Source organism: Phocoena sinus, chromosome 20, assembly GCF_008692025.1.
Source record: "Phocoena sinus isolate mPhoSin1 chromosome 20, mPhoSin1.pri, whole genome shotgun sequence".
In the NCBI taxonomy this organism is placed as follows: domain Eukaryota; kingdom Metazoa; phylum Chordata; class Mammalia; order Artiodactyla; family Phocoenidae; genus Phocoena; species Phocoena sinus.
Window position 1 is genome coordinate 57,618,220 of NC_045782.1, and position 13,133 is coordinate 57,631,352.

General features: G+C 46.2%; 1 protein-coding gene across 14 annotated transcripts in view; it reads right to left on the reverse strand.

Annotated features, from left to right (window-relative positions):
* Positions 1-13,133, reverse strand: part of CEP112 (centrosomal protein 112) — a 426,576-nt gene that overhangs the window by 37,934 nt on the left and 375,509 nt on the right. For all 14 annotated transcript variants that reach the window (XM_032616346.1, XM_032616345.1, XM_032616350.1 and 11 more), the window contains one exon: positions 5,019-5,108. In XM_032616346.1, the coding sequence (XP_032472237.1) occupies positions 5,019-5,108 (90 nt within the window). The remainder of the gene's footprint in view (positions 1-5,018; positions 5,109-13,133) is intronic.

Below are 13,133 nucleotides of genomic sequence, written 5' to 3' on the forward strand. Positions count from 1 at the left end.
CAGCTCACGGGGCCTTCTCCTCTGTGGAGAATTGTAGCCACGCACACGGCACCTGCGTTATGTTCTCTAGTTCTGAGGTTCACACGCATCTTGTTTCGGCGTTCACGTGAACCCCGCGGGAGGTGCTATTACTGACATCTTAGGAGCCTGGTACGTGCACCAGTTAAGTGACTTGCCCAAGACCACACGACCGGTGGTGGCAGAGGCGGACTGCTACCTGCAGTGCTTCCCTGCTGCGTCCTACTCGTCCTTGAAGCCTCTTCTGTTTCCCCTCCCTGTGTCTCGCTAGGGGTCTCAGGACAACCTCTGTTCCCTCCCCAAACACAGGGAATTACCAGATTCACCGCTGCTGAAGCATCTGCCGTGTCTAGGCCTTAACTGGATATAAAATGCCTGCTGCAAGGCTGTGACTGGAATATATTTTAAGACACTTTAGGGTGACCTGCGCCTGCACATCCAGACCTGAATGCCTGGACACACCAGGTTTAGATGAGAACTAAACCAGCCGGTGGCTGGAACACGCCGGCCAGGAAACCCGAGAGGCCCCGGCCGCAGGTGCTGGAAACACTTCCTGCCTGTCAGCAAGCACCAGGCCCTGCCTTGGGTGGTGGACCCTTTCCCGCAGGGTCGGGAAGGCGGCGGGCAGTACCAGGGCTGCCTTCTTCCCGCATCGTGTGAGCTGAGTCTCGAAGCCTTTGGAAGAAAAGGAACGTCTTTTAAATGCCGTGACTGCAGTCTACACTTTACACCCATCTCTGCTCTGCTAGACTGTAAACTCCTTGCGGCTGGAAGGAGAACTCATCCGTGTTTCTTCCCAGTACCTGTCACGGGCCAGCACAACACGCCTGTCAGAGGCATGCGATGTGGGGTAATTGTATGGCGCTGCTGTGAAATGCATGGCACGGCATTCCGTTTACGAGGTCTCAAGGTATTAGTTCTTCTCACTAATTTATGTCAAAGGATCTTCTGGGAAACGGAGTGATCCATGTAATCAAAGCTACTCATACGTGCGAAACTGAAAAAGCCCAGTTCAAAGCAGGGGTTTTGTTACGTGCATATTAACATGTATGTTACGTATTATACTAGGTTCAAGGCTGCCATTGTTTAGCGCCTCCGTGATAAGTATATGCTTGCTTAGCACAGTGTTAAGAGCGCCAAGTAAAACTGTAGACTGTTTCTTTTCTATAATTTATCAGACCGAATTATTTTGGCAAGGGCTGGCAAATCACCTAGTCTCCCTGTGAATAATGAGACATTGTTTGTTCCCGAATAGGAGATTTATTTTTACCCACAGCCTGGACCCGAGTGATACACGCCATAGATGCATTTCACACTGTGGTCAATACAGTGGCAAGTCATATCCCGGGGTGGGCATTCTGCTTCCCCCTGCCCCGCCCCGGTTCTGCCACTGCCATGGTAGGGAAGTCGTGGCCTTTTCCAATGACTCAGTTTCCTTACATAACGAGGAAGTCTGATCAGAGCTCTGATCTCCCCTCCTTTGCTGCAACTATGGGATTCTTGCTCGGATCTTATCGGGAATTAGAAATTATTAACTCCTGGCATGGAAAAAAAGAATGATAGCTTTTAATTACTTTCCTATTTATGGATTACAGGAAAGATATGTTTCTATAAGGCTGACTTAGAAGGAAGTTGGTCTTTTCCAATTTTATCGGTGTTATCTTGACGCTTCACAAGGGGCAAATTAACCCTTTGTAACCACGGATAAACCAGCCTTCCCTGGGCACCCTGGTGACAGACCTGCCGAGGGTGCGGAGTTAGAGGAGAGGGTTGATGCCACTGAGGCCAGTGGTGGGCAGCTAGGGTACCACCCATCAAGACCTGATGAGAAGCAGCTTTTTGCGTTTAATTAAAAACACAACTTTTAGAATGCCTCATTCATTTTTTTGTTTTTATAAAATCAAAACACAGGAATTTTTCTTAAATGAAAAACAGAGACAGTTTCAACTTTTTTTTTTTTTTTTTTTAAGCAAGCGAGTTAAAAAAAGAAGCCCAGGAAATTGTCCTTTGTAATCCTGCCAGTTTCAATTTTGATTCTTTATGCAACTAGTATCAGGATAATAATATTTGGTTGAAATGAAAGAGAAGAAAAGTTCCAAGAAGCTGTTCTGCACACATTTTGGTTGTTTGATTGGCTGATGTCAGGCTAGCTACTGTTATTTTGCAATTGCTTTGACAGACGCAAAGAAGAAAAGAACAATTTCAACATTTTAAAATCCCTCAGTAAGCATATATATAATCAGACCCTAAAAACTGTACATGACGATACTTCTTCTAATTATTTTTGACTACCTCTATTAGTGTCACGAATGGAAAGGTCAGATTTAGATAAAAGTTAAATCAAATTAAATATAGATGAATAGTATTTATGAAGTGCCCATGATTTGTTCTTCAGCTTTACTGAAACAATTGGCATTTCTGCTCAGCTACACCCTAGGATCTCGTGGAAAGAACCCAACATTTCATGGTTGCAAAGATTATGAAATATTCAGCTTTACCCATGGGTATTTCCTGACATTTCTTTGGTGAACTGGAGGCTAATAGAAGATATCAGGAATTAGTGTAAGAAACGGTCTAGAAAGCTATTGTCACTACAAAGATGAAAGCAACTTTGATGATCAAGCAGAAGCCAATGAAATAAGACTGAAGTGGTTCCTGAATCCTCCCTATTGTCCATCTGGGATTTCTTAATTTCCCTGCTCTCAATATGTTATGGAATTTTCCGTGTGAAGTTCTGCCATGAATTAGAGTGATGTCAACAAAGTTTTACCTTAAGTCATATTCTATCACAAACTGGGGAGGGCCCAGTCCTCCAGGGAGACCTGTTTCCTGCTTTTAAGAAGCTTGTCTTCTTTTAGTTCCAGGCATCCCAGCCAGCTGGGGGGTTGCAGGGAGGCTCAGATGACCTCAGTGACAACTGAGCCTGTGCCAGTCCCACCTGAAGGCCACACAGCCACCCAAGGACGTATTTTCACCTGTGGCCAAATGGGCTCTGCTTCCATCTGCTTTGCTCTTTGCTGCTCTCTGCCCACAGAGAGTTAATGGCATTGCCCGCTGTACCTGGTGTCTGGGGTGGTATTTTTTTCCCTGCCATCTTTAATAAACTCACTTTCCCTATCACTGCTAGGCAGCTTTTTAAACTAGAAATGCTGTAACTTAAAAACTGTCAAGGGGCTTCCCTGGTGGCACAGTGGTTGAGAGTCCGCCTGCCGATGCAGGGGACGCAGGTTCGTGCCCCCGTCCGGGAAGATCCCACATGCCGCGGAGCGGCTGGGCCCGTGAGCCATGGCCGCTGAGCCTGCACGCCCGGAGCCTGTGCTCCGCAATGGGAGAGGCCACAGCAGTGAGAGGCCTGCATACCGCAAAAAAAAAAAAAAAAAAAGAAAAAAAAAAAAACTGTCATGAAAGGAGCAAAGATTTGGAATTCAGCTAAACCAGGGTGTGAATCCATCTGTACTGGTTACCAGCTGTGTGACCTTGGACGTGTCACTTAACCTCTCTGGGTTTTAGCGTGCCAATTGGGAAATGGGGGGGGGTAATACTGGCCTTACATGGTTATTATCAGGATAAATGAACTAACATGTGTAACGTTTCTTGTACAGTGTCTCTCATCTTGTGGGCCTTCAATAAATATAGTTACTATTAGTTTTTCATCCTAGAATTTCCTATTTTGTGATCCTATCATGGACTGTCCGACACAGACCCTATACAAGACATATCGTATATAGACATGATATATACATACATGACACAAACATGACATGTATATGATGCAGGGCATATATTAGACAGTAGGAAGGAATTATAGGAGGTCAAGTCCATTCAGTAAGTATTATTACTTGGCATCTATTAGACGCTTACACCTGCCATTTTGTGCAATTCCTACCTTGGGGTCTTGTTTGTAAACAACTCCAGAGGTGACAAAAGTTCCTCTATTCGCCTTACTTCAGGGCTTACTCTTCTGACAAGGCCAAAATGACCTAACCCGATATCCCTGTACTGAATTGACTACGAGACAACCAAAGTATAAGCGTCTGCCAACACCTACGGCGGGTTCTGTCCATAAAGATTTGTGGCACTTAGAAGAATTTTAGTAATGCTGTACGCAATAGCTGGGGACAGTGCGTTTACAAAGGGTTTCATTAAGACTCATGAAGTTTATTAATACATGGTTGACTTTTCAGTTTAAATTTAGTTAAATTTACTTTAAATGTAAAAGAATTGGATGAAAATGATCCTGTGGTTTGAAAATAAGATAGGTCATTGGCTATGGTCAAAGCCGGATTATTCTGGTTATACTAGATTTGTTTCATTAACACACTGGAAAGAAGGAGGAGAAAATTAAAATTCAAAAGAAAACATGATCTATGTCCCTGTGCTCTGATATGAGGACGCAGCAGACATCGTTGGCTGCGTCCCCAACACATTTCCCCTCTCCCTTGTCTGGGCTGTCCTTCCTTTTATGACCCCATCGCCGGCAGGCAGACCCTAAGTGGTCCAGCCTAGTTTGGTACCCTCCAGCCTCCCGCCAGGGATTGGACGTGTGACCTGCTCTGAGCGTGTGACCTGCTCTGGCCAATGAGATGAGAAGGGAGCTGCGTACGGGGGTGCTTCTGGGAAAGGTCTCCTGACTTTGCAGAAGGGCACCCCGGAAACGTAAGTCCCTTTTTGCCCCTGGATACTGCTAGATCTGCACGGGATGCCTGGAGTTGCTGTGAGCACCGCGGAGCTGGCTTTGGGATGGACCCTACACAGGACGTAGAGCCGCGGGAGCGAGAGAGAGGCGGAGCCAGCGACCCAGGGCTCCCTGCCCAGAGCCCACCCTACCTACAGGCTTTCTGCGACAGAGGTTAACAGGTTGCGAGGCAACAGATCCCTCCGTTGTAGCAAGGGGCCGAGGATTCTGTTACTCGCGGCCAAAGCACCCGGTGGAAACAGGACACACGTGAGCTCCTGGACCTGGAGAAAGTGAACAAGCAAACCAGCCGAGCGGGCAGTACCTGCTCCTGTGATTCCAGTTCCTTGTGCTGCAGTTTTTTCTCCAAACATCGTGCTTGATTCGAGCGCTTTTCTAGCTCGTCTTGTAAAGCCTGAAACGGTATAAGATAAATACAAAAACATTAAAAACTAGCAGCCTTGGAAAAAAGTTTTACCACCTGAACTGGTATCAAAAAGGCCTCAGCTCTGGTCTATTACTGCGGCTCCAAAACCAGCCTTTTAGTATCAGGCCCAGATGTCTTCTACTTTAGGAATAACTAGTATCAGAAACTCCAAACTCACAAACCAGGCACATTAGCAGGTGTCAATTCATCGTATAAAAACATCTCCTATTCCCAGCATAGACACACAAGCACGCAATAAAGAGTAGAACTATTGCTAATTAAAGGAGCTCTATCAGGACACCTGCGAGGTACACCCACACTCTGAAAAGTGTCCTGATAGCTAGGAATCGTAACACCGGACCGACACGACATTGTTCAAAACTATACTCTGGTCATTGGAGTACGTTATGGTAACCTTAAAGGCATTTTTTATTAAGCCATCGAGGATGGCATGGAATTTGAGGAAACTGTAAGAAATAGACAGAGATGAACACTTTCAGTTGCCAAGTAGCTGTTGGAAATCAAATTCAGGTTCAGGCTGGGGGAAGCCGGGAATGGAAAGATCAGTAAATATCATTGTATCCATTACTACTTTAAGTAAAGAGGTGAACTAGAAAAGACACAGGATCCATTCAAACAATCTGATGCTAATTATAGATATAGCACGTGGGAAATGACGGCGAACAGAACACACTCTCAAAGAGTGACTGCAAAGACGCTAAACGAATTCTCAAAATAAAATTCATTCAATTAAGACTCCTGAGTTTCTGCTCTAGGTGAAGGACTGTGACACGTATTCCAAATAAAGCGGTGAAAGAAAACAGACAAAACACATTCCCTGCTCTCACGGAGCTCCTGCTGTACTGGGGCAGACAATAAGCAAACGGTCAGCATAATATACGTCAGTGGTAAGTGTGGAGGGAAAATACTGCAGGGAAGGAGGCTATCCTGGAACGTGGTGAGGAGGGGTGTTGCAGTTTTAAACAGATGGCCCAAGACAACCTAACTGAGCCAAACCTGAAGGAGAAGAGCGAGCAGGTCACAGAGACACATGCAGGAAGAACCTTCCAGGCAGGGACCCCTGCACATACCGGGGGTCGAGTCACGTCAGGTCCCGTGAAGCCTCAGAGGGCACTTGAGGACTTCAGGCTTTATTCGAGGTAGACGGGGGCTCCTGGAGGGCTGTGGGCAGGGTTGCTTTGGTTGCCGTGAAAAACAGATGGAAGAGGGACATGGGCAGAGGCAGAGAGGCAGGGTCGAGGCCGTGAAAACACACCGGGAAAGGGTGGTGGAGAACTGGACCAGCCGGGGGTGAGGCAGAGGCAGACTCCCAGTCTATCTGAAGATAGAGATCGCAGCTCCAGGGAAAGGACGCAGAGCATGAAAAGTAAAAAAAGAGAAGAGACTCCGGGATTTTGGCTTGAGCAGGTAGAAGACCGCAGTTGGGGAGGTTCGGGACGGGAGGGACAGGTGTGGGGGAGAAGGTCGGAGCTCAGCCTGCGGTACGTCAAGTGCGGGATGCCTGTTCCACATCCAAGCCGAGATGCTGGGCAGCAGCCGGGGGGAAGAGTCTGGAGTTCAGACACGATGTCTCGGTTTGTATCCACTAAAAATCCTTTCAATGCAATTCCAGCCTTTTCTCCATGCAGACAGAGACTGTGGTTCTTACCTTTTTCTGGAGTTCTAGCTCCACTGGAGCGTCTGGCAAATGCCGTGTGGTCACTCCCCACGTGGAAAACAGTGCTTATTATTTTGCCTGTGACTTCAGGGAGTCCAGTTGCCTGAAGCCTGTCCATGGATGGACCCCAGGCTAAGAACCTCTATTTAAAAGAGTATAGGGCTTCCCTGGTGGCGCAGTGGTTGAGAGTCCGCCTGCCGATGCAGGGGACACGGGTTCGTGCCCCGGTCCGGGAAGATCCCACATGCCGCGGAGCGGCTGGACCCGTGAGCCATGGCCGCTGAGCCTGCGTGTCCGGAGCCTGTGCTCCGCAATGGGAGAGGCCACGACAGTGAGAGGCCCGTGTAACGCAAAAAAAAAAAAAAAAAACAAGCAAAAAAACTCAAAAAAAAAAAATCAGTTTAAAAAATGGAGAGTAACCAAGTAATATCCCACTTTCCAAAAAGTGAAAATGTATCAGACTAAAGGAAAAGGACAGCTGTTCCTGGTCTCATATTCTAAAAAGTTATTAGGTCATGAGATGTTCATCCCCAGTTTGCCAGAGGCCCGTATGAACACAACCACAACTACTGAGCGAGCACAAGAAGGACCTTTCTTTTAAGTTGTGGCTTCTTTATTCAAAAACCTTCCAATTTGACATTTGACACACCCACAAAACAGAACTTTTACTTTATTCCTGAGAAAAGCCCAAGATCATTAAAGAATGGAATGTCCAACACTGGGTCAAAAATCTAAACCAAAATCCAACTTGAACGGCTACGCTGTTTATTCTGCAAAAGCAGGCCCCGCCTCAGCTCTGCTGTGTGAACTTGCGTCACTGCTGAAAGACAGTTCTTTTCTCCCAGTTAAACCAGCCTTTAAATGCCATGCAAGTGGGCTTGCTGGGCCTGGCCACCCTCAGCCGGCTCTCAGAGAACTTCGTGCGGGCAGTGAACAAAGAATGACATTTTCCAGAAGAAAAACGTACATGACATAAGCAGCTCTACAAGAACAACGAGGGCAGGCCACACTCTTTAAAAGGGAGCCGGTTATAGGATAACTTGATTTGTTTATTTGAAATATGAAAGTAGTGAGAGCACATTAAAGTGTAAAAGATTTGACAGTTTCATGGACTCTCCAGGGTGAGGAGAAGCCAGGGTAGCTAATGTGCCCCGAGGGGCACCTGTGATGGTCCCAGAGCTCTGCTGTTCGTCAGAGAAAGAGTATTATAGTCAACGCTATTTCCATAAAACTTATAAACATGGTTCGAGGCCAGCTGCTCAACTCGTAAAGCCACGCATTAAGGACTTCTAAACACCAAAGTATCGGGGCTTCCCTGGTGGCGCAGTGGTTAAGAATCCTCCTGCCAACGCAGGGGACGCGGGTTCGAGCCCTGGTCCAGGAAGATCCCACATGCCGCGGAGCAACTAAGCCCGTGCGCCACAACTGCTGAGCCTGCGCTGTAGAGCCCGCGAGTCACAACTACTGAGCCCACGTGCCTAGAGCCCGTGCTCCCCAAGAGAAGCCATCGCCATGGGAAGCCCGTGCACCACAACGAAGAGTAGCCCCCGCTCACCACAACTAGAGAAAGCCCACGTGCAGCAACGAAGACCCAAGGCAGCCAAAAAATCAAAAACAAAACAAAACAAAACACCAAAGTATCTCTCATAGGTCTTAAACAAACATGAAATGATGGCAGATACATGCCTTTTAATAATGGACACATGAAATGCAAGTTCGTTTGAATTATAAGTGGTTAAAAAGTTATTTAGTAAAGGAAAATTTCATTGGAAAGGAGAAAGACTGGGCTGTAATTATACACAAGATATAGTCAGAGCGTCCCTAGTGTACAAGGCATGACAGAGGCTTTCAGACTTAGGGATTTAGCACAAGTTTTTCTAGAGATTTCTGACCTTGTCTTTGGCCAAACTCTCAGCCAGGTCCTCCCCTCATCTGAGGGTGGGACTGGGGGGTGGGCGTCCATCTGGCCGGTCGAGCATGCAGACTTGTCTCATAACCCGGGCCACCTGCACTGCAGGGTCTCACCAGACGGCATGATCTCAAACTCCCCACTTTCCCATCTTTACCAAAAACCTCAGTTGTGAGAAATGTGGAAAAATCCACTTGCAGATCGAAACAGAATCAGTGGCATAGAAGTCACCTTTCTCCTGAATCACACATTCTACAGAACTGTGTCCTCCACTTTTTAGGAGTTTTCAGACCAGTTCTCACTGACTTGAGATTCGGTGTGTCTTCCGTGCACCCTGCCTCATTCTGTGTTGCCAGGTCGTGGCTCATGCTTGTGTCTGGCTTTGTCACAAGTCACCACGAGGTCGGTGGTACATCTTCTGGGCCAGCCGTCCGTATGAGGGCTGAAGCGCAAACGGCTCCTTCCCTGAGTGCTGGCCCATAGAACATGTTCTCCCGGAAGTGGGACCTTGAATGGTACAGCGTTCTTTCATTTAAAGGGACTGGATTAAATCAGATGTAAGCAGAAAAGATTGCGGATGAAGTTTTGCCCTATTTAAGTATACAACAGGGGTTCTCAAAGTCGTTGATTTTGCGTTAAGTCTGCGGTCAGGAATCAAGGAAGCCGACGAGCCTCTGCTGGGTGAGACACAGAAGGGGCCTCACCAGCGGCAACTCCGTGTAGCCAAGGAGATGGGCAAGGAAGAAAAGCAGTGTCTGTATGAAAGACACTGCCAAGAAGGAGTCCGTCCCGCAAACTGTTAAAAACTGGTGAAGCCGGGTGGTGGGTAGATGGGGATTCTGCATATTATTCTCCCTACTTTTGCGTATGTTTGAAAGTTTCCATAATAAAGAAAAAAAGAATTTTTAAAGCTTTTTCTAGTTAAAAAACATGAAGTCACCATATCCTTCCTTTCATGAGGTTTGAATTTACTGTTTTACTTCAGAAAAAACAGATGATTCATTCGTCCTTCAGTGAATAGGCGGGATGTGTAAGGATTTCCCCATGTATATTTTGGAAGCAGGGAGTGGGGTGTTCGTATTTTGACCTAAGGAGAAGATAACAGGAAAGAGAAGGCCTACTTATATTTTTATTGAGATACAATTTACTTATGGTAAAACTCTAAAATTTCTTAAAAAAATGGTGATGGTCTGTTTTCCATTTAAAACATGTAATATGATTTAAAAGTTTGTGCCATAAAATATCTGTTCAGATAATAAAATCTCGCTATAAACCATCTTCCACTGATTGGTTTATCCATCAAACCGAAATGACACCCGACCTGTGACTACAGTGAAGAGACACAAGTTATAAAAGGGAAGGAAGCAGAACTCTCATTTGAACTTTAACTGCCTTTTTAACAATGCCCAAGATTACAAATGGTGCTGACAATATTTCTGATCAGTAGGTTTTCTTTGACAGGTAAACTGACACAGAAACAGCAAATGCTTTTCTTTCTACTACTGCTAACCGAAAGGTAAGGGAAAATTAAATAAAACAATAAAATCTCATTACTTTTTTTAAAAAAAAAATCACATCTTAAACAATTGGGATCCAGCAAAAAGCCCAAGCCCTGTGCCCCGGATGAGGAGATACAAATCTGGGGTCAGGGGAGGTGACACAAGAGCAGAGAGTGACGTTTTGACTGGGTGGCCTTGCTGGCCGTTTACACAGGCCCCTGTGGCTCCTTTTTTCATTTCATTTTATTTTTAAGTAGGCCAAACCTACTAACAAAAGCAACAAGTCTTCTTCAGCTGAAATGCCGGTCAAGATTTCTATCAAAGTGATTTCTTCAGACCTACCCAGAATGAATAACAAACCGTAAAAACGTTTTATTAGTGATTCTGTAGAACCGAGAACAGGTTTGTACCCTAGAGGTAAAGTTACTGAACTAGAACCACAGTTACTGCCGAGGCCACTAACATATTCAAAACACAATAGCATAATTTTTTTCCTTTAAGGCTTCCATTCAGGCTTTTAATTTTTTCACACTCCATGCAAGTACCTTTTCTTTTCTTTTTTTTAACCCTCATAAGTCAGCCTCTTGTGGTACTGGTATGAAGAAAAGGGGTTTCAATACATATGATACTCTTCACATGAGGCAAAATTCCTTTCCGGTGAAAACTTTTTAGTTGTTGCAACAAACCGCAGGAATGAGAAATTGCACTTTGATACGAGCTATTTTATGGTATTTATTAGGCTACTGATTCAACAGAAAAGGCAAAAGTATTGCAGCCAATATAAAAAACAAGAGTAGCACTTTCACCAAAGAATACGAAAGTTTTCGCTTTCCCTCTCTTCTCTTCTCTCTCTCACCTACTTTCAGGCCTTTAAAATTTCCTAAAAACCTTCCTTTAAAAGTCTTAAAACTGCACTTTTTAAAAAGTTAGTGTTTCCCAGTCTTCGCAGAGGTTCCAGGAAAAGAAATCACGTTATTCCAAAACTTGGATGATCTAAGGAAGCTGGAAGGTCCTAACACACCTCGTTAATGTTCCCCAGTCACACAGAGACCGTCCTGCCATCACCCACGTCTCCTCCGGGAGTGGTCAGTGCATCCGTACTCAGGAAATTCAAAGCACATTTGCCCTACTGCGTCCCTCCAGACAGCTTCACTTGCGAACACATTCTTATCTCGGGTGGTAGGAATCTAGGATCAAGTTCAAGAAGCCCGGCTACGATGTTTCAGGATCTCAGAGGAATTTCCTCATTCAGCCTGTGTGATAAGCATTTGCACTGCAGTCAGTCTCTGCAGAACAGAGGCCGCCCCTCCTCTGCGTGAGCCCAGGGAATGCGGAGCGCCCGTAAGTCACTGGTTTAAATTTTTACTTACTTACATGTCTAATCGTTCACACGTGCAGTCCCCTGAGCCGGCAGCATCATTCCAACCCCTGCCGACAGACGTGAATTTCTACCCTGTTGAACCTGAAGTCGTACTTCTCACTAAGTCAGTATGTCCCCTATATGATAACATATTTATGAGCTGTGAATTCATCTGACTTCCCCCCCTGCATCTTAGACTATGAGCTTCACAAGGGTGACACTCCTGCCCGTATTTTTAAAGTAATCTCTGAGATGCTTAGGAAAGTGTTGGGACTATGGTAATAGTAGTTATTGGTGACATGAACCACTTATATGAAGGACAAGCTGCTTTTCATTGAAAACGGTTGGGGCGTTCCTGCTAAAATTTCTCCAGATTTCATTCCCCCCCCCCCCTTCAAATTACATAACTACCTTTCCTTACTGTGTCCCTAGATAAAAATGTCTGAGGTTTACCCAGTCTGCTCCCTCAACTGTCCAAAGGGGTGTCCCTTCTTGTTTCCTCAAGGGAGTGCATCCATCAGTGCCCTCATTTCTCTTTTCAAATTCTAAGGGGTTGGTCACAACTAGCGGACATTTAGTCCTGTCCAAAGTGGCCATCGAGACGTTGGTCCAGGCCAAAAGTTCCTTGGTGTTTGCGCCTATCAAAACGTCCACTGGATTCAAACAGCCCATTCCATTTCTTTATACTTTGGTTTATAGAATAAATGTATTAAAGATACTATCATGTTTTATTGGTCCAATAATTGTGCTGTGGCTGCAGCTGCCAACGATAACCCCTCCTGCCTCGGTGGCCGGGCACAGGGGTAGGTAGACGGGCTGGGGTCCAACTCTTACAGAATCGCGGGGTTCGTATTAAGTATGTGCACCAAGACAAGACCTAAAGTTAGAGAAACACGCAGAGGACGGCAAGTCGGGGCTGGGATCTCGCGGCGCATGGCGTGTTGACACGTCACCGGGCATCTGGTGGAGGGTGGAGTTTGAAGGGAGGAGCCTGGCCCAGCCTCCATGTAACACGGGCAGTGACAGAGCACTGGCTCTGGAGGAGCGAGGACAGGCGTGCTCTCCTAATACACGGTGGTCGCGTGTGACAGCCACCGTGAGGGGACACCAGGCATCTGATTAACCCTCCCACTGCTGCCCCATTGCCACGGTTTAACGGGAGATGTTCTCTTGAATCAGTGTCCTGTAGGTGGACCATCCTGGTGGGCCACAAGAAGCACCTGCTGCTCTTTGGAGCGGTTTCAGTGGGTGTGACCCCCACATGTACCTGCTAGTCAGCGTGGGCCGCCGTGCCCTCAGCTGCTGCCCAGCTACCGGCTGACCCAGCCCAGCCAAATGGGCTGTGGAATCCCTCAGACATTAGTAAGGTTCCCCTACCAGTAAACCAGTCATCACTGGTCAGATGGCTACAAAAGAAAAAAAATACCCCTTCTTCTGTTGCTTGGCAATATAACACCTTTACCTGAAAGTTCTCAGTGGAATATGGCGGCAACAGTATACTCACAAAAAGAAAAGCCAGCGCTACATCACGCTGGTTTCTGTTACCATTTCCACCTTTATAACAGGA